Genomic DNA, 18,357 nt, shown 5'->3' with positions numbered 1-18,357 from the left:
AATGTGAAGAATGAAAAAATTCATTTTGTAAAATATAAGAGACTGTGGATCAAATTATATGAAATATAATTTGACAATTTTACCCCTTAAAAATGATCATGTGCAAGGTACATGGTAGATTCCGACAAAAAATTAGTCGAAAACCTAAATAGGAATTAAATTTAACCAATGTAAATTTATAAAGGACGTAAAATAATATTTTTAAAAGTGAAGGATAAAAAAATTATTTTATAAAATATAAGAAACGTTTTGAACGATTTTTTCTTAAATTAATATAAGAGAAGAATTAGTTTCTTTTACGTTTTTAGATTTTTTTTTTTACAAAATTGTAAAAGAAAAAACAAATAAATGAGTAAAGAAAAAAGAAAAAGGTAAAGAAGTTAGAGTACTTTTTAGCTTTTTCATTATTAACTCAATGGTAGTTAAACAAAAGAGTTAAGGGATAATTTCATAAACCTTGATGAGGTTTCTGACAATTTCATCTGTTATCTTTGAGATTTTCAATATTACACTTACCTCCCTTAATTTTATAAAATGACCATAATAACTTTAATATATTAATGTATTTCATGCAATTAAATAATATGCTCCTAATCTTGTGCATAGGAATGCACCGTACAATTAAATATTTAAGGAAAACAAAAACAAGGTTCACTTATAGAATAACTAATTATGTCCTAAACATAATTCTAATATATTACAAAATAATTTTAGCTTGGTTTGAAAGATCTAAAGATGAATAGAAGAAAATGTAAGTTGAAGATTTAAATATAGTGAGGCATGTATTGGTACTGTTGGATTTGGATTTTTTCCAAACAACCATTATTTTGTTAGATTTGGATTTTGGTGAGATAAAACCTAAGCCTAACATGTGCTCCAATATTTGAGAGATTGGATGTTATATTAATATAGTTAGTGAGATTTTTTAAGTTTAATAGTACTGATGGTGGCGGTGGTCACGATGATAATGGTACTAATTCAAGATGTAAGAATATAAAAGTTTTAAAATAGTAAAGATGAGTGTTAAAAGTGGGTTTGAAATTTTGTGTATATTCCATTTTTTTTTAAAAATTTCATAAGAAGATAAAATAAATTTCACAATTTTATGAGGGCAATTTGGGTTATTCATTCAAAATTTTGGCCATTGAATAGTTTTTGTTACCAAAATGATAAATTTGAGGGAGGTATGTGTAATTTTTAAAACCTCAAAGGAACTAAGTGAAATTATCAAAAACCTCAAGGGAGGTTTCTGAAATTATCCCAAGAGTTAAAGCTCTAGGCCCCCCCACGGCCCACCCCACTTCTGGGTTCCACACTCCCGACTCGAAACTCGAAGGTCCGAAAGCACTCGTTCCCTTCTTCCCCGTGTTCCCCTGTCCCCCCATCTCCTACTCCTCCTCCTCCGATCCCTTCTCATCACCGTAATCACATACACGCGCACACGCGCGCACACACTCACGCACTCAGGAGCGAAAACCTTTTAATCGTCACCGGTCTCCTGCCCCCCCCCCTCTCTCTCTATAATTTATAATTTATTGATTTAGAAGATACAATTTTATACCTTTATTTTACCTATACTATTTGTCTCGAAGAAAAAAAGTTTACCTAGATCGGAGTTTCTCGAAGATCCCAACGGATTTCACTCCGGTAAGCTTCTGCTTTTTGGCTCCGTGTTTGGGATTGAGTTTGTTTGTAGCATTTTTTGAAAGGTATTTTGTGAGTTTCGAAGTTTTTTTTTTTCATTTTGGTTAAATGAAAGAAGAAGGAAAAGGAGAAAAAGGAGAAAACTTGTTTATGAGGATGTATTGCTGCAAAAGATGCAGGCTTTTTTCCTCGGTATGTTGTGTTTTTGGCTTGGAGGATGTTTGAATGTATTTTTAGTTTTTCTTTTCGGAGGTGGATTGTGGTATGGGGGTCTTTGATTTTAGGGTTTCAAGAGAAGTCTTTGTTAGCTAGGCTAAATAGTTGAATTTGCTGCCTTTTTGAAATTGTATAGTTACTGCTGAGTAGTTTTACGATTATGCAGTTTACGAACAAAGTTTTTTTTTTTTTTGGTGGTTTGGGTACTGATTGAGATATTCTCCTTTATACTAACGGTATTCAAGAATTAAGCGGTGGATAATGTTGTGTTGCTGCAAGCATACGGCTTTTATAGTGCATTTTCTGCTTTTGGTTGGAGTTATGGGTAGCTTTGTATACTATATCTTGGTATTTTTTGCGGGTAGGATTTTGATATATTTCGTAGGGGTGGAGTTCTTTTGGATGGCTACTCTTTAGGGGTTTTGGGAGGGGCTGTTGAGAGGCGCTTAAGAAGTTAAATCTGTTTTTTGTATTTTGAGTGTTATAGTTGTTGTAAGTGGGTATGTGGTTATGCAAAACAGTCATTTTATATTAATTCTATGTAGTCCTTTTGTAGTTCAGAAATTTGATGTTAGGGATCATGTGAAGCAATTGAGATATTTCTATTCTTTTTACTGGACGAAAGGATAAACCCTGTCTATGATGCTGTATCCTTGCTAAGTTTGACCGTATTTTGTTTGATAGGTGGAATATGCATGTTTTTGTTGATGACAATTACCGTTTATGATGCTGTGTCCTTGAAAAGTTTGAGGCTTTGTTTGATAGGTGGAATATGTATGTTTTTGTTTTCTTCTGTTGGGTTGTTTTAATATGGTTAAGATGGACAAGCTTCTGATTTTTAAGGTTTGGAGAGGATTCTATGCAGGTTGTTAAGTAGTTAAACTTGTTGAGATCCCGATTACAGTCATCCAAGCATTGGTTTAGGATTGTATTGATGTATCCTATTTTCATGTAGGAATTGAGAAATTTTTTTTTTAAGGATATGGTGAATACGCAATGTCTTATTATATTAGAAAGCGTTCTTTTTGTGCATATTGTGATTTTGGTTGGAGGTAGACAGATGAATGTAATTATGGATTCTCTGGGTTTATTTTCACATATTTAGTATGGGTAGGACTTGCTTTGTGTATCAGATTTAGGCTTGAGAGTGTCATGGACAAGTAGTTAAATTGACTGACATTTTGAGGATCATATTTATTCTAAGCTCTCGAGGATCAGTTGGTGTTTGCTAGTTATGAAGCATTTTTAAGGAAAAGACTATTCTTGCTGTGTATGCCTTCAGGTCTTTGGGGTTGCAGCGCTTTATTGCTTAAAAAAAAGGGGCGTTTGGCATTTTTACCTTTTTTGGTGCTGGTTGGGCATGTGTGAATTGATAGTGCAGTGACTTGAAAGCTGTTAGTATTTCTTTTTACTTTTGCTTTATTGATAGAGAGGAATGGGAGTCATGTTCGAGGGATTGATTCCACTGTACTTGTTGGGGTTACTTGGGCATAATTTTTTAAAATTTTTTTTGTCTAAGTACATGTATTAACATGTACAGAGGTTGAAATGTTGTTTTTGTTTTTATAGGTTTTCTGATTTTGTTTCTCGTTGAAAATTGTCTTTACTGACATTTAAAGGTTTCTATTTCTAGTAAAGTAACTCTGGTGGCCTTTGTGAATCAAGGAGGGTTTATAATGAATAGAAAGGATTTGATTGAGGGTTCCCACTAAAACTGCTTTCAAAGGTTGTCATGAACACGATTTTCATGACTTTCTTGCTTGCAAGTATTAAAGGATTGCATTGCCCTGTCTTTTTTCTCCTTTTATATTTGTAAAGGAGATGGTTTGGAACAGTATGGAGAAGGAAAAGGTTCTTTGAAATGTTTGGCAGGGGTGCATGGGCGTATATTGGGCAAATCATTTTGGCACAAATTACTTATTGGTTACCTGAAATTTTGTGCTTTTTGCTTGGAACAAGCTTCATGAAAAATGGACCACTCTCAAACAGACTCTAAGCTTTCTATGTTGTGTTGTTTTGGTTCCAGAGTGTATGTACTTTTGTAATCCTGGAACTGTACAATAAAGGCAGAATAGAACTTTCATGCACGATAATTTTAATTGGTTTTGCTTTTGGTCTGTCTGTAATTGTTAAACTTTTGTGTGTAACCTCTGATGATTTCTCTTTGCATTTTCACCCAGACCACGACAAGGTCATCTGAATGATCTGGGGATGTTATTTCGAAGATGACGTCAAATATATTAGCAGGAGAACGAAGGTAGAGATTCTTTTTATTTTTCGCTGTAAGATTCAATGCTAATACGTTTGTATGGTTGGATCCGATTACTACATATAGTCTAAGTTGTGCTGTCTCAAGAAGGCAAAGGCTCGTAAGACACATTATTCATATCTGCAAGTAGGGGATATAGCTGTGGGTTCTATATAACAATAAGCTGCTGAAGAAGGTAGAGATATGGTCAATTTTTTTGAAAACTGTTTCTCTGTGCAAGCTCATCAAAGACCTTCAACATGTGCTTCATACCTTATTTTATCTTCTAAGCTAGAGCTAAGTTAATTGGGTAGCTTGTTCTTGCTATATGTATGTGAGGTGAGACACCTTTTTTCCATTTAAATACTGTAGTCTTACTCGCATTATTTTCTATTTTTGCATTACCTCATAAGGTCCATCTCACATTTACTGTCATTTGTTGGGAATTTTTACTGTTTATGAAGATGTGTAATCCTATGTCTACATGAGGCAGCTTTTGTTAGAATTACCAATGTGTCCCTTTGATTTCCATCATGAACTTGCTAGGAATGCATTGGGCGTGGTAAAGGAATACTTTAGGTAATTGTGGGTACAAATGCTGAGGTCTGCATCTTTTATATCTGGTTATGGCTATAAAAGAGCCAAGTATGTGATTTTGGTTAATATTGCCAAATAGTTGCAAAAGTGCTCTTAAAGGGAATAGAAACACATTGTGTTTGAATAACTCAATAAAGTTGCTGGTGCGTTTCATTTTTCTGCAATTGCACTTCTGTTTTTGTCCACTTCGGTGACAATGGGTCCAAAATGGTATACACGTCTTTCAAACTAAAAGAAATGGATTACCAGCATAACAAATGTATGGATATGGTCCTCCTTAGGTTGGCATAACAGATGGTGTATTGGGTGTGATTTTGCTTCATTTTATAAGAAAACGATGTACTTTGAAAATCAAAGAAATGGATTATTGATGCAACTATGTTTGAGGCACAAGAGATGCTGCGTTGCTTCCTTTCGAATACGTAGTTTGATGGTGATTTTGTGTATGTAGTTCGGGCACACACCCATTTGTTGTGTATGTAGTTCATTTATGTAGTTTCATTCTTAATGGATAAAATTAGTTTGTGTTTTGTGTTTCCAATTCCTCTTTCCCCTGGGTGCATGGCAGATTTCATTGCAGTACTAAGTTGATGAGGGGAGTTTAAGTGTCCACAAGTCTCATGGAGAGAGATTGTAGTTTTTTCCTTTCTCAGAGTACAAGTAACCCACAAAAATGGGATCAATGCAAATTGGTTATAACCAATCAAGTGATTAACACCACAACCAACCAACCCACAAATAGTGGTATGATAACTAACATAAAGTTGGGCAATGCTCACATTTAATGAGGCTCGAACCCAGACCTCTAACTCGTTCCACTAGATCAAGGCGGCATCGGAAGATTGTTGTTTTCTTGTCACCTTCCTTCTGTTATCTTTCACTTGTCTATTTTTTACACTTGGGGGGTAGACTCTGGTGCTGTTTAGGGTATTGGCTTTCATCAGACTGGGAGTTTTAGTTCTATTTGTGTCATTAGAGTTTTGTTTATATATTTGCGTTGTAGTTGGCATCTTGCCCTTTTAGATGCATGTGCATCTCTGGGAGCTGATTGGTGCTATTGGTTATGATGTTTGACATATTTTGTATCTTCTTGATGGGGATCTACAATTGGATATAATGATATTGTTGCAGATGGGCTTCTGCAAGACGAACTGGAATGACTGTGTTAGGGAAAGTTTCTGTTCCAAAGCCTTTGAATTTACCCAGCCAAAGGTATTGTTTTTCGCTTGAGTTAATCTTTTCTTCTTTGGTGTTTACTAGGGTTACTTTCTGAATCTTTTTTTGAATGATGTTTCAAGGTTAGAAAATCATGGCCTGGATCCCAATGTGGAAATTGTTCCCAAGTGAGTAAAAACTTCCTTCCTTCCTTCCTTCCTTCCTTCCTTCTTTCTTCTTCTTCTTATTCTCTCTCTAAAATAAACACGTCCACCTGTCAGCTTGCTTGATGTGCTGCTCTTACGGTTGATTGATACCCATTCTTTGTATGTTTATTATTTGGGCTGTAAGTTTTAATTGAGTTCATTGGGTTTTCGGGCCTCATAGGGGTAGTCTTGGTTGGGGAAGCCGCCCTTCATCATCTGCTTCCAATCCATGGGGTTCCACAACACAGTCTTCAAATGCTGATGGTAGTGTCAGTTCACCAAGCCAGCTGAGTGGGCGTCCATCATCTGCTGGAAGTGGTAGTCGACCATCAACTGCTGGTAGTGATAGAACATATGAGCGCACTGCTAATGCATGGGGTCCAAGTTCTAGGCCTTCATCAGCTTCTGGAGTATTGGCATCAAACCAAACATCAACCTCGTTGCGGCCACAGAGTGCTGAAACAAGACCTAGTAGCTCACAACTGTCACGGTTTGCAGAACCTGTATCTGATAGTTCAGGTCTGCGGGGTCCAAGTGGTACTGCAGAAAGAGTGGTATGTCTCTATTGTCCGATATGCTTGATTTCCTGGGTTTAGATTAGTTAACCTCTGCGCCTCCTCCCTTGTCCCTTAATTTGTTCTTAGAGTCTACTTTATTGTGTTGATCTTCTATTTGTATCTCTTCCTTTTTGAGGATTTTTATCATGCTGATTCGCCTTGTGCATCTGACAGGGGGTTGCTTCCTCCGAGAATGACAGGTTCTCGCTGAGTACTGGGGATTTTCCAACACTAAATTCAAGTAGAGATGGTTCTGCGAAGAATTCTGAGCCACGAGGTAATTGGTTGTTTGCCATTAGGAATTTTTAATACGTTGCTATTTGCTGATGCGTCCATTACAGATTGCCCTTAGGAGTATCTATTTTACAGTATTTCATGTGTGCAGATCACGGTTTTTTAGTGATTTTTAATTGCAAATGTACTCAAGAAGTTTTTGTTGTCCTTATAGATGATGCGTTTTTCTTGCATCTCCTGTCAATAGAGCACTTTTTTTTGGGGGGGGGGTGGGTGTGGAGCAGGAGAGTGGAAAATCATAGAAATAGGTGGAAGAAGAGAGAATTAAGGAAGAGAAGCAGGGAGCACCTAGTATGACTTGGGTCTAAGAAAAATTGCGTACATATGTTGAACTTTTCATTGTTCACCTTCATTGTAAATTAAAAAATAAAGGTATTAATAGGCTGTATATCTTACTCAACCTCAAAGAACTCAGCTTAGTACTGGAATTCCAGAGCTTATGTGCAAATATTTTCACTGTTGAGCACAAGAATGGGCCTTCGCCTCTTTCAAGATTTTGAAATGGGATATCATCTGCACATACGGTTTTTGTATGGTGAAGCTTTTTGTTTTTGGATTATTATTTCATTTTTTTCCCACTAAACAATGTTCTCACATGCTTATGCTTGACTTCGAATTTCTATTCCTTGACTGGATTTTTTAAAAGTTGCAAAAGAAGGAAAAACAATTGTTTTGAATGTCTGAAATTTTGATTAGGAACAGAGTGAACTCAATTTGGGGCTAAGGGCTTATTTGTTCCCTTTGCAGTTAAAATCAGATTTTATACTTGATCATTGTGTGTGTGTGTAGATTTTATTTGTGATCTTTTATCTTGTTCTCTTGCATAAGTGTCCTAGTCATTTCTCTAAAACCTCTTCCATTCAGGAACTTTTTTTTCTTGTGGCAACTGTTAGTTTTATCCAACTTGATTAGTGCTTGAGGTTTTGATTGCTTCGTTAACAATCAATGGCAGATCAGGGTTCTCATAGCCGTCCTAGTTCAGCTTCTGGCACCCAGAGAAAAGAGAAGACAGAAGAATCTCAAGCTGGCCAGGGTCTGTGAATGTGCTTTTTAGCTTTTCTGGTCATTATTGAACTACCATCTAGGTCATAGAATTTTATGCAATATATAATGTAATTTATTGTGATTCTTCTCTGATCCAGATATCATGAGCGGAACAGTTAATGCGTGGAACAGAGATGGTCCCCGAAGTGCAGATGATGGGATGCAGCCTAGCCAAGTGAAGTGGCATGGGGAGCCTCAACAATATGTCAATTCCAATATTCCCCCACCACAGTTTGATGCATGGCGTGGCCCTCCCATGAATGCACCAGCTGGTGTTTGGTATAGAGGTCCTCCTGCGGGGCCACCTTATGGAGCCCCTGTTGCACCTGGTGGCTTCCCCATTGAGCCATTCCCTTACTACTGTCCGCAAATTCCGCCTCCAGCTTTACCAAATTCACAGCCAGTTCCTCTGCCAGGGGCTGGTCCCAGGGGACACCATCCAAAAAATGGGGAGCTATACAGGCCTCAGATGCCTGAAGCTTTTGTACGTCCAGGAATGCCATTTAGGCCAGGTTTTTATCCTGGTCCAATGCATTTTGAGGGCTATTATGGGCCACCAATGGGTTATTGCAATTCCAATGAACGGGAACTACCATTTAAGGGCATGGGTGGCCCATCTGCTTATAATAGACATTCTCCTGATTCTGGCCATTCTCATGCCAGAGCTGGTAGGACTGGTTCTACGGGCAAAATGTTATCAGAGCACGTAGAAACAGCTCATTCTGGTGATGCCTCTGGGCAATATAAAGTTCTTTTAAAGCAACATGATGAAGGGAATGGGAAGGGGGATGGTGAGAATTTGGAACGCAGGCCAACATTCGATAATACCTCACATCCTAAGAAAGGAGTTCTGTCTGGTGTGTCATTGCGAAGGGAGTGGGGTGCTGAGCCTGAGCCTGATAGTGAAGAAGAGACGTATGCAATGAGAACAGAAGGTGAAAACTCATCTTCACACAAAGCAAAGGATCAAGGGGCTCATGATCCTGACACTTTCAAAGTCCAGTCTTTTGAGAATGTGTGCAGTGCTGTGGTTGATAATAATCAGAAACACCAATCTGTGACTGCTGCACCCTCTCCAGGAATGTCACAACCATCTCCTGGCACAGAAAGAGGTTTAACTGTAACAGCTACCGCAAGAGATTCAACTTTAATGCAGAAAATTGAAGGCTTGAATGTGAAAGTCCGTGCCTCCGATGGACGTTATGATGGTCCACAGAACTCATCCCAAGCTGTTATCCCTAAGGGTAATGACATGATCAAAGCTGGTATTATGGGACCTGGATCCCAGGAAATGCTTCCTTCTGCTGGGGATAGAAGCTCTCACCCAGCATTTGCTCCTAGGTTTGTGAAGAAGGCTTCTCTTTTTACTGTCTGTCTCTTTCTTCCCCTGTATTGCTAAACATCTCATTTCCAATTTTTGCAGGAGAGCGTATGATCATATGCATGGTAAAGGTAGTGATAATGGCAAAGGAAGGCTTCGCAGTTTGGATGGTGGTGGCTGGCAAAAGAAACCTGTAGCTGCTGAGCCTGCTATTATCCCAGCTGCTGAGCCTGCTATTATCCCAGCTGCTGAGCCTGCTATTATCCCAGCTGCTGATATCATATCTATTGATGTCCATGAAACTAAAGTCCAACCTGTAGTGGCAGCTGTTGAGGATCCTACAGGGAAGAACGAAGGAGAAACGGCAACTGAAATATTTGACTCAACTGATAGCCAGGCACAGGTTATTCATTTTGTAGTATTTGGTCTTATTAGAAGTGTTATGTTTTGATGTCTGTTATCTAGTTGTTTGACGTGTTACTTGTGAAACTTTGTTAGCGTGCCAAAATGAGAGAATTGGCGAAGCAACGGGCCTTACAGCTACAGAAGGAAGAGGAAGAGCGAAGTAGAGAACAGAAGGCAAAGGCTTTTGCTAAACTGGAGGAGCTGAATAGGCGTACACAGGGAGGCAAGCCTTTGAAGAATGAAAAAGCTCTGGTTGGTGTGTGCCAGCCAGAGCTACAAGAACAACAAACATACTCTGGATCGAGCCTGGATGATGCTAAATCTCAAGCTGTGACAAAGGTTATTTCTTCAGTCTCTGGTGTTGTTACTCAGTCTAGTCTGAGCACTGTCCCAAGTGGTGATGAATCTGCAACTTCAAGCAGCAATTTACCCAAAGCTGTCCCCATTGAGCCAGTTGTTTTGGATGGTCAGTCCTTGCCTTTGAAACAGGAAGCCCATTCTGCTGATGCCATTGATCGTAAAACTTCTGCCCAAATGAATGAAGGTGGTGCCTCTAGACATAAACGAAACAGCTTTAAGCCAAAGCAGAATGCTACGCAAGAAAAAAAAATTAGCCAACAGTCAGAGGCAATCAGCGTTCCTGAGGGCCCTAAAAATGAGACTGGTATAACTTCCAATGAAGTCAATGTGGTTTCTCCAGCTGATACTTTGTATAGTGGTGAATCAAACTTCCCAAGAAACCCTAACATTGTTAGCGAGTCCTCTGCACAACAGAGAAGGAAAGGCAACAGGAGTGGCAAAAAGCACAAGCTGGATGATGCAGCATCTATACCTATTTTACCATCAACAGCACCAAACGAAAGTAACTCTGTTGAAGCTTACACTGAAAAGGAGGACTTTAAGGCTTCTCAATCAGATCTGGATAGTAGTGTAGTTCAGGAGGTGATCACTACTGTTGATGGAATGGAGTCCTCCAAGCAGCATTCTTCTTTACAAGGTGATGAGGCTCATGGTAGACTAAGCAACCACAGAAAACCTCAGCACTCTCGCAGGTTTGCAAGAAACCAACAATCTAACAGGTTTACGGATAAATCTCATGGCAGTGATGTTGTTATTTGGGCACCTGTGAAGTCACAAAGTAAAGCAGAGCCTGCAAGTGAAATGAGCCAACAAAATGCACAGGAATGTGGTATTTCAGCAAAATGTGATAATCAAGTACAGAGTAACATTAAAAGCAAAAGGGCAGAAATGGAGAGATATGTACCCAAGCCAGTTGCCAAAGAACTAGCTCAGCAGAATAGTGTCCAGCAGCCAGTTTCATATTCAACTGAGATGTCAACATCTGATGAGTTTTCTGAGAGAATTGAAAGTGGGTTAGCAAGCTCTGGAAGTCTTCATCCGGGTAGTTCAGCAACCTGCAATGTTGCATCAACTGCAGAGTGTAGGGAAGTTGATTCCAGGCTTAATAAACAAGTCAAAGCACATGGAGCATGGCGTCAACGGGGTTCAACAGAAGCACCGCAGAATGCATCTCCAACTTCCACATCCAACTCAAGCAAGAGTACTCGGACATCAGTCCGCCAAAACCAATCTGTGAAGCCCGATCTAAATTCTGCCAAAGTGGAAGGGAAGGTATCCAGGGATTCTAGTGCTTCTGATGGCCAGAATGTGTCCACTTATTCTAATGTAACAGCTCCTGCTCTTTCACCTGTTGCGAAAGATCAGGGAGTAACAGGCAAAGGAAAGAAGCACTCATTGAAGGCTGACAAAAGCATGGGATTTAATCATGACAATGAGAAGAATCAAATTAGTGGGGAAGCTGATGGGAGTCATATCCAATTTTTGGGTCCTGACATAAAACATGCTGATAAGGTCAATCTATCAAAAGAGAGTCGAGGCTTTGAGGAACGGTCATCGTCTCATTGGCAACCCAAATCTAATTCATCTTCAAATAACAGCCAGCGTGGAAATAGGTCTAACTTAGGTCAGGCTGTTACTGTGGAAAAAGATGTTGTCAAAAAGGATTATCCTTCACTGCCTAGTTCCCATGTTCCGCCTAATGTCAAGGAGAGCAGCGAAATAGATTCTCTGCTGGATCAAACTTCTGAAAATGTAGGGCATCAAGGACACAGGAAAGAAAGGAGAATGCCAACATCTAAAGGACATTCCCACCCCCCTAATGGAGGCGCAAATGGTGCTGATGAATCAAGATATACTATTAATGCTGATCCTCAAAATAAGCAGCATTTATCTTCTGATATCAAGAGGGGTCGAACTCAAAATAATTATCCTGGAACAAGCCGTGAACCTCGTGGGGATTGGAATAATGATAGGCAGAGGCATAACATCCACCACTATGAGTACCATCCTGTAGGGTCATATAACAATAGTAAACCTGAAAAACCAGAAGATGAATATCATAATGCGGGCCAAAGATACAAGGACAGAGGACTGGGTCAGTCAAAGCGTGGCAGGGGAAATTTTCATGGGCGGCAAAGCGGCAGTATACGTTTAGATGCTGGTTCTGGCTGATCAGATGGAAACTAGGATTAGCTTTCTGTTTTCACCATTTGGAAACTAGTCTGCCAAATGTTGGGTCTTGGTTTGATTAGGCAGGATTTCAGGTACTGCAATTAGATGTACGAGTTCTTTTGTCAAGATTTTTTTTTGTTAACTGCTGTTTTTTGTCCATTGATGGTGAGAGTTCATTTAAATGCTCCATGCGCTCTGCATGCTGTGTTGTTCGATACAGCAAAAGCAATGGTTAGGTAATGTAGTAGGAAAAAGTAATTTGTGTGAGATCTGAAGACAACAAAGCTCTTGTTAATCAAAGCATCATTATGTGCTTTTGCGCTTAATCTTTTGACGTGTAATTGTTCCGTGAAGATCTACTAACTCCGTGATCCTTCTCAGTGTAAAATGATTGGCAGTTTGGTTTGAGATCCTTGTAGATGATGTTCTGAATAGTGTTGGACCACTGAATTTACTCTGGACTTTCTTGAAAATTTTAATCTTGTAATACTCTAGAAGCTTTGAAATGGCTGATGAAATGCTGAATTTCCATTCCTGGTCATATCGTTTGAGGTAGTTACTGTGTTGTGTCAGTTTATTGTCTTACAAAACCAAGAAAGTCTGCGAAGTGCCTTTGGTATATAGTTCAGTTTCAAAGAAAATCTTGTATATTTGGAATGAATTGAAGCAAATGTTACATTTTGGCTGTTGTATCCAAATTTTTACATGTAAAATACAAGTTGGCAGTATTTTGTGATTTATTGTTACTGACTGCTGCTCATGCTATCTAGGTATGTTTAGTTCCTGGGGAATGATTCAATGATGGACTATTTCTATAGTATTATTAGAAATCTGGAGACGATCCTCACTTATTGCTTGTTTTGGAGCTCTACTTGTCTCTGGACGGAAGGAAATACTGTTTGAGATGTCAGCTCTATATTGAATTTTGTATTACGAGCAATCTGGAGGTGTCACTGGCTGCTTGAAGTACAGTTCTTCTGTTTCTCTTGCGTACCACCAGAAGGGAGAGAACCGAGAGAACCGTGCCTTGGCAGGACCTCAGAATGTGCAGAGCTTCTGTTATCCTAACACACTGAAAGAGAGAAGATAACCACTGGTTGATAGTACAGCCCAGGCCATCACAGAACCTAGCAATAGGTGTCGCTGGCTATCTTATTAGTGAAGCGAAGAAGAATGTCTAGAGAAGAGACTAGGTTGGTCAAGGGTAGAACTTGTAACTTTGCTAAGCTCTCAAGCAACTGATATTTTCCATGATTTGATAAAATTTTTGCAAGTGTATTGGTGTTCAAATTGTGTGCAATTGCAGTTAATCTAATGTGTTAGCCTTTGTGATGGATCATTTTGCTTTTTGTTTGTGTACGTGAAGATCATTGAGTGACGACAGTCTTGCATTATTTGTGCATATCGAAAATTGCTGAAGGTATAATAAGATAATAATCTAATTGAGTAACAATGCATTATTGGCTAGATATGAAAAATTTTCTCATCTTCCTAATCCTTCGTTTTAAGTGTGTTGGTGTGGGGTCTTTTTAATCCTTTGGGCGGTTGGATGGTGTAAAAGCATGATAATCTCATTCAATGCCGTCTGCTGCTCACAGGAATGTACAGGTATCTTTTCTGATTGTTGCTGAGTTTACTGCATACTTTGGGGATAGGTATGTCGTGTATGCATCTGAAATTATGAGACTAGAAACTCCTTTCTGGGTTTCTGTCCTCGATTTATATCCTTCCCAAGGTAAGATGTCCGGCATCTGTGTAGTCTCTGCATTCAGGTCGGATCCGGATATAAATGAATTAATAATTTAAAAAATATATATTTATCAATATAATTTGATTAGGGTGATGTATTTGAGTAAAGTCAATTTGATTTCTTTTCTTATTTTGTTTTTTCTTTGCATTAGTTAGAAATTAGTTTACAAATATATTTTTTTCTCATTTTTATTAGAAATTATAAATTTTGCTAAATTTGTTTTGGTAGACCCGACTCGGATCCGGGACCCGCCGGATCCGGATCCGGAACATAGAATAAAAGACCCGTCGGATAAACGGGTCGGATCCTGTTCCGGTATAGTAATTCGGGTCCGGATCCGGAATAATGAATTTCGACCCGGACCCGGCCCGTTGACAGCCCTAGTTGTCTTGCATAATACAAATGAGCATTATTGGTCAATGGTCGACTGATGAAAGTTAACTGAAAAAGAAATGCTACTTTATGAACCAAAACAGACAATAAAGTATTTTGTCAAGATCAAAATTTTTTCTTAGAACTGGATCACCAGCAGAAAAATGATTCTGTACTGAACTTGCTCTTAAAAGGTATTAAATTGTTCGGTAAATCCATCTGCGCTATATCGACTCTCTCTTATTTCAGTCTTTTGTATTGTCATGTTTACAAAGAAAATGTGCCTCAAAAAAAGAAACAATGAACCGGGTATCTGGGGAATACTCACAATAAAGAACAACAGAAGCAGCTACCGAGTTTGTTAGTTCATTTGAAAGTAACAGTAGTGAACATGGAATGCAAGAAGCTTCTCAGAATAGATGCCTATTAAGTGTCATCCATCTGATGAAGAACAAAAAGGTATCTAGGAGAGTTTGAATCGGACTGTAACTTCCAACATAGGAAAGGGCAAAAATGGATGGCCCTTGTTTTGATCAAAGAAACTTTTGACCCTTTTCTCCCTGTTAGGAAGCCTGTAGAAATCTGTACAAGTATAGGGCATTTCAGTCATCAAATAAACCTGATATTACAAATGAAATATTAAGATCAACAAGTTAGAATAAAATTCATAAAACACCAGCATTACCCGGCCATTAGTTTTTCCATTTGCATTACCTGCATTACCATTGCCAGGCCTCCTAATTTTCCTTTGTTATGGAACCCTGTTTGATAGTCTTGGTTAGTTAAGTAAGAATCTTCAGCTTTGAGAATCTCTTATGCAAAGCAAAAGTCCTAAGCTTTTCTTTCTGCTGGACCAAATTGGGAAGCCTATCTGATATTGATTTGTTTCATGAGAGCTCAATTTAGCTGCACAATGTTAAGCAATAGGAAACTTGATCTATTTGGAAGTCCGAAATATAGGCAGCATCTCTTCTTCTCTAAATTACCAGTCTCCTTTTCTCTCTTCTTCACCTTGGCCCCGTCAAATGCATACCCTTGGAACTCCGTGCTTTTTAGCAGCATTTCCACCAATTCAGCTACGGAATCTGGAATATCAATACATCAAAAGAGAGTTAGGAAAGACTCTACGACCTTTTGAGTTATTTTAGACAGTCAAATAGACATCGTTAATCATCAATATTATGATAAATGTTTGGATACAATTCCTCACTGGAAACAAACTCTTGAAAACTGAAAGGTCCAATCTATACTTGTAAGCTGAATGTGAAAACTCAATTGAGAAATTAATGCTGCACCACTGAGCCCATCTTGACTTGTATGCAAGGTTTAGTCCATGTTCAATTTTGATGCAAATTAGTAAAATAGGATTTCAAAGCTTTATGGGAAGAAATTCTTCATTTTTTGTTTTATTGTCAGCAGAACAAATGAAAGGATTACAAACTAGAGAACGGCAACATTCAAAGATAGAATAACGTTGGGAACATACTTTCCCCTAATCTTCCTGGTTCAGTGTGGTATCTCAGACAACAAATGCTTTTGTACTGTACTTCAGGATAACGCAAAAGATCAGTTAGTTCATAGCTATAGTCAGAGGCGAATAAGAGTATCTACGTGTACGCTTAGGTGTATATGCCTTTGTGTGTGTTTGTGTGTGTCTGTGTGATACAAAGTGTACAAATGTACAATCTCAAAACAAACCAAATTTAGTCAGTTAGCACATTTCACCTGTTGCAGCACCGTGCATCAATTTAGTGGAAAGCATATCCCAGCAATCAAAAATTGCATCACCAAACAGTAGCACAAGCTCTACATGTAATTCCATGTCAATCTATACCGCTACAGCTTCATACATGCAATATTTATCTTGCATCACCGGTAGAAGCTTCTCCTTCAGTGCAGCATATATCTGCTCCATTTCCTTATGAGATCTGTCTGCTGCATAAAACACATGATTCTCACCCTTTACTTCTACTTGACTAAAACCGGGTACTTTATTCACTCTACTCTCCTTCATCCTCTTTCTTATATGAGCAAAATTGTCCCACAAACCGCAAGTAGCATACAAGTTAGATAGAAGCACATAGCTTCCTGAACTAGATGGCTCTAGCTCTAATAATCTCTCACCCAAAAGCTTTGCCAGGGCAACCTCCCCATATAACTTGCATGAGCCAAGTAGTGCTCCTAAAACAGCACCATCACATTCTCCTGGAGGCATTTGGTAAACCACCTTGACAGCCTCATTGACTAGCCCAGCTCGACCAAGGATGTCAACAAGACAACAGTAATGCTCTTTATTGGGAATGATATTATAAGCAGACCTCATGGAGTCAAAAAGCCTTTGGCCTTTCTTGACAAGACCTGCATGACTACAGGCCGTCAAGACTCCAACAAATGTAACCTCGTCTGGTTTATTGCCTGATCGCAACATCTGAGCAAATATCTGTAATGCTTGGTTACCATAACCATGATTAGAGTACGCGAGAATCATCGCTGTCCATGACAAAATGTCTTTCGCCTCAAGATTCTCAAAAACAAGTCGTGCTGAGCTAAGATCTCCACTCCTAGAGTACATGGTAACAAGAGCATTGGTCAATGAGGTCTCTTGCTCAAGACCTAGCTTGACGAGAAGACCATGAGCTTGCAACAGCTCAAGAATTCCTTCACATGCAATCACTACACTAGTGAGGGTAATTGCGTTAGCCCCACTGGATCTTCGTAGCATGAGAACAAAGTGCTTGAGAGCTTCATCTTGATGCCCATTTTTGGCATACCCATCAATCATGGCGTTCCATGTCACCATGTTGTGATTCGGCATCAAACTGAAAAGTTTACTAGCCTCAGACATGATGCCGTGATCAGCATAGGCTGATACCATAGCATTCCAAGCAATTATATCCTTGCTTGGCATTTGATCAAAATACTTCCGAGCCAAATCAATAAATCCTTTCTGTGCAAGCCCAGTAACCATTGTGGTCCAAGAAACTGCATTCGTCCACGGCATGCAATTAAACAGCCGCACTGCCTCATTCACCAAGTCATAATCCAAGCAGGCTTGGATCATTATATTCCAGGAATAAAGATTACGTTCAGGCATTTGATAGAAGAGCTGAAAGGCCTGATCAACTTGACCACTCTCCACATAAGCCCTGATCATAGCTGTCCAAGAAACCACATTTTTGACTGGCATTTGATCAAAAGTTTCCTGCGCCTGATCAATCAAGCCATTTCGAGCAAAACCCAACAACATTGTAGTCCACGAAACCACGTTTTTCTCAGGCATTTGTCGAAAGAGTTCACAAGCGTCATCCACCCTTCCATGTTTAAAATACCCAGAAATCAAACCAGTCCAAGAAAACACATTTCTACAAGGCATACGATCAAAAATTTTCCGCGCAAGATCCAGCTGACCAACCTTAGCATAGGCGTGTACCATTGCCGAATCAGCTACAATATATCTCTCAGGCATTGCACTATACAAACTTTCAGCTCTAGGAAGATCATTTTGTTTAAGATAAATCGTAATCATGGAAGCATAAGAAACGACATCTCTTTGCGGCATTTCATCGAACATCTTCCTGGCTTCACTTACTTTACCTTGATTACCCAAGCTTCTTAATTCAAGATTACGTCTATGGACACCCTTTCCCAACTCTAAGCCAAAGATGGTCGAGTTGCCCGTCAATTTTTGTGGGTTTTTTAGCATTACCGGAGTTGCATAGTCCCTGCTGCAATACCGTTTGGAAAGGGTGGGAAGTTTCAAGAAATGGCTGTAAAAGAACCATGAAGGAGAATTTGAACTCCTCAGGCACAGCCGCGCCGGCTGAGCCATTCACCTGAATGTTTTAGCCGCAATGAACTTCGTTGTTTGTACCTCTGTACACTTTGAGCCTACCTAGAAAGAAACTATGAATGGAAAAATATTGGTGGGCTTAACTTTGAGTGGATATTGAAGATATTTGTTGCATGCATGGCTGATAAGCATTCTTGGGTAAGATGTGGAAGAAGTGCTTCCTGGA

The 18,357-nt window shown here is 39.1% G+C and overlaps 2 protein-coding genes across 5 annotated transcripts; one reads left to right on the top strand and one right to left on the bottom strand.

Moving 5' to 3' along the window:
* The first annotated feature begins 1,328 nt into the window (after positions 1 to 1,328).
* Positions 1,329 to 13,558, top strand: LOC113767685 (protein MODIFIER OF SNC1 1). 2 transcript variants are annotated; one of them, XR_003468040.1, is made up of 11 exons: positions 1,329 to 1,647; positions 4,041 to 4,117; positions 5,837 to 5,917; positions 6,004 to 6,048; positions 6,248 to 6,620; positions 6,798 to 6,900; positions 7,870 to 7,950; positions 8,060 to 9,302; positions 9,385 to 9,685; positions 9,781 to 12,311; positions 12,990 to 13,558. XR_003468040.1 is itself a non-coding variant. In XM_027311860.1 (10 exons), exons 2-10 carry the CDS (start codon positions 4,086 to 4,088, stop codon positions 12,217 to 12,219), a joined length of 4,698 nt encoding a protein of 1,565 aa, XP_027167661.1. In that variant the 5' UTR covers positions 1,329 to 1,647; positions 4,041 to 4,085; the 3' UTR covers positions 12,220 to 12,669. The 2 variants fall into 2 exon arrangements, 1 of the variants encoding a protein (XP_027167661.1); XM_027311860.1 differs by lacking the exon at positions 12,990 to 13,558 and having other exon boundaries at positions 9,781 to 12,669.
* A 1,008-nt stretch (positions 13,559 to 14,566) lies between these two features.
* LOC113768623 (pentatricopeptide repeat-containing protein At4g02750-like) lies at positions 14,567 to 18,357 on the bottom strand. Of its 3 annotated transcripts, XM_027313058.1 has the most exons (4): positions 16,067 to 18,357; positions 15,828 to 15,882; positions 15,056 to 15,426; positions 14,567 to 14,923 (listed from the first exon to the last, which is right to left on the bottom strand). In XM_027313058.1, exon 1 carries the CDS (start codon positions 18,168 to 18,170, stop codon positions 16,170 to 16,172), a length of 2,001 nt encoding a protein of 666 aa, XP_027168859.1. In that variant the 5' UTR covers positions 18,171 to 18,357; the 3' UTR covers positions 14,567 to 14,923; positions 15,056 to 15,426; positions 15,828 to 15,882; positions 16,067 to 16,169. The 3 variants fall into 3 exon arrangements, with proteins under 3 accessions (XP_027168859.1, XP_027168861.1, XP_027168860.1); XM_027313060.1 differs by lacking the exon at positions 15,828 to 15,882; XM_027313059.1 differs by lacking the exon at positions 15,828 to 15,882 and having other exon boundaries at positions 15,056 to 15,417.

This window comes from Coffea eugenioides, chromosome 4, assembly GCF_003713205.1.
Source record: "Coffea eugenioides isolate CCC68of chromosome 4, Ceug_1.0, whole genome shotgun sequence".
Lineage (NCBI taxonomy): Eukaryota > Viridiplantae > Streptophyta > Magnoliopsida > Gentianales > Rubiaceae > Coffea > Coffea eugenioides.
The sequence above is the reverse complement of the archived record's forward strand: the minus strand, read 5'-3'. Positions and strand labels throughout refer to the sequence as shown.

Excerpts from the sequence above, each read along its gene's own strand:
- LOC113767685 (XM_027311860.1), top strand. The coding sequence starts at position 4,086 with ATGACGTCAAATATATTAGCAGGAGAACGAAG. Across the intron at positions 4,118-5,836 it reads ATATTAGCAGGAGAACGAAG|ATGGGCTTCTGCAAGACGAA; the intron begins GTAGAGATTCTT and ends ATATTGTTGCAG. Across the intron at positions 6,901-7,869 it reads GAAGAATTCTGAGCCACGAG|ATCAGGGTTCTCATAGCCGT; the intron begins GTAATTGGTTGT and ends AATCAATGGCAG.
- LOC113768623 (XM_027313058.1), bottom strand. The coding sequence starts at position 18,170 with ATGGCTCAGCCGGCGCGGCTGTGCCTGAGGAGTTCAAATTCTCCTTCA.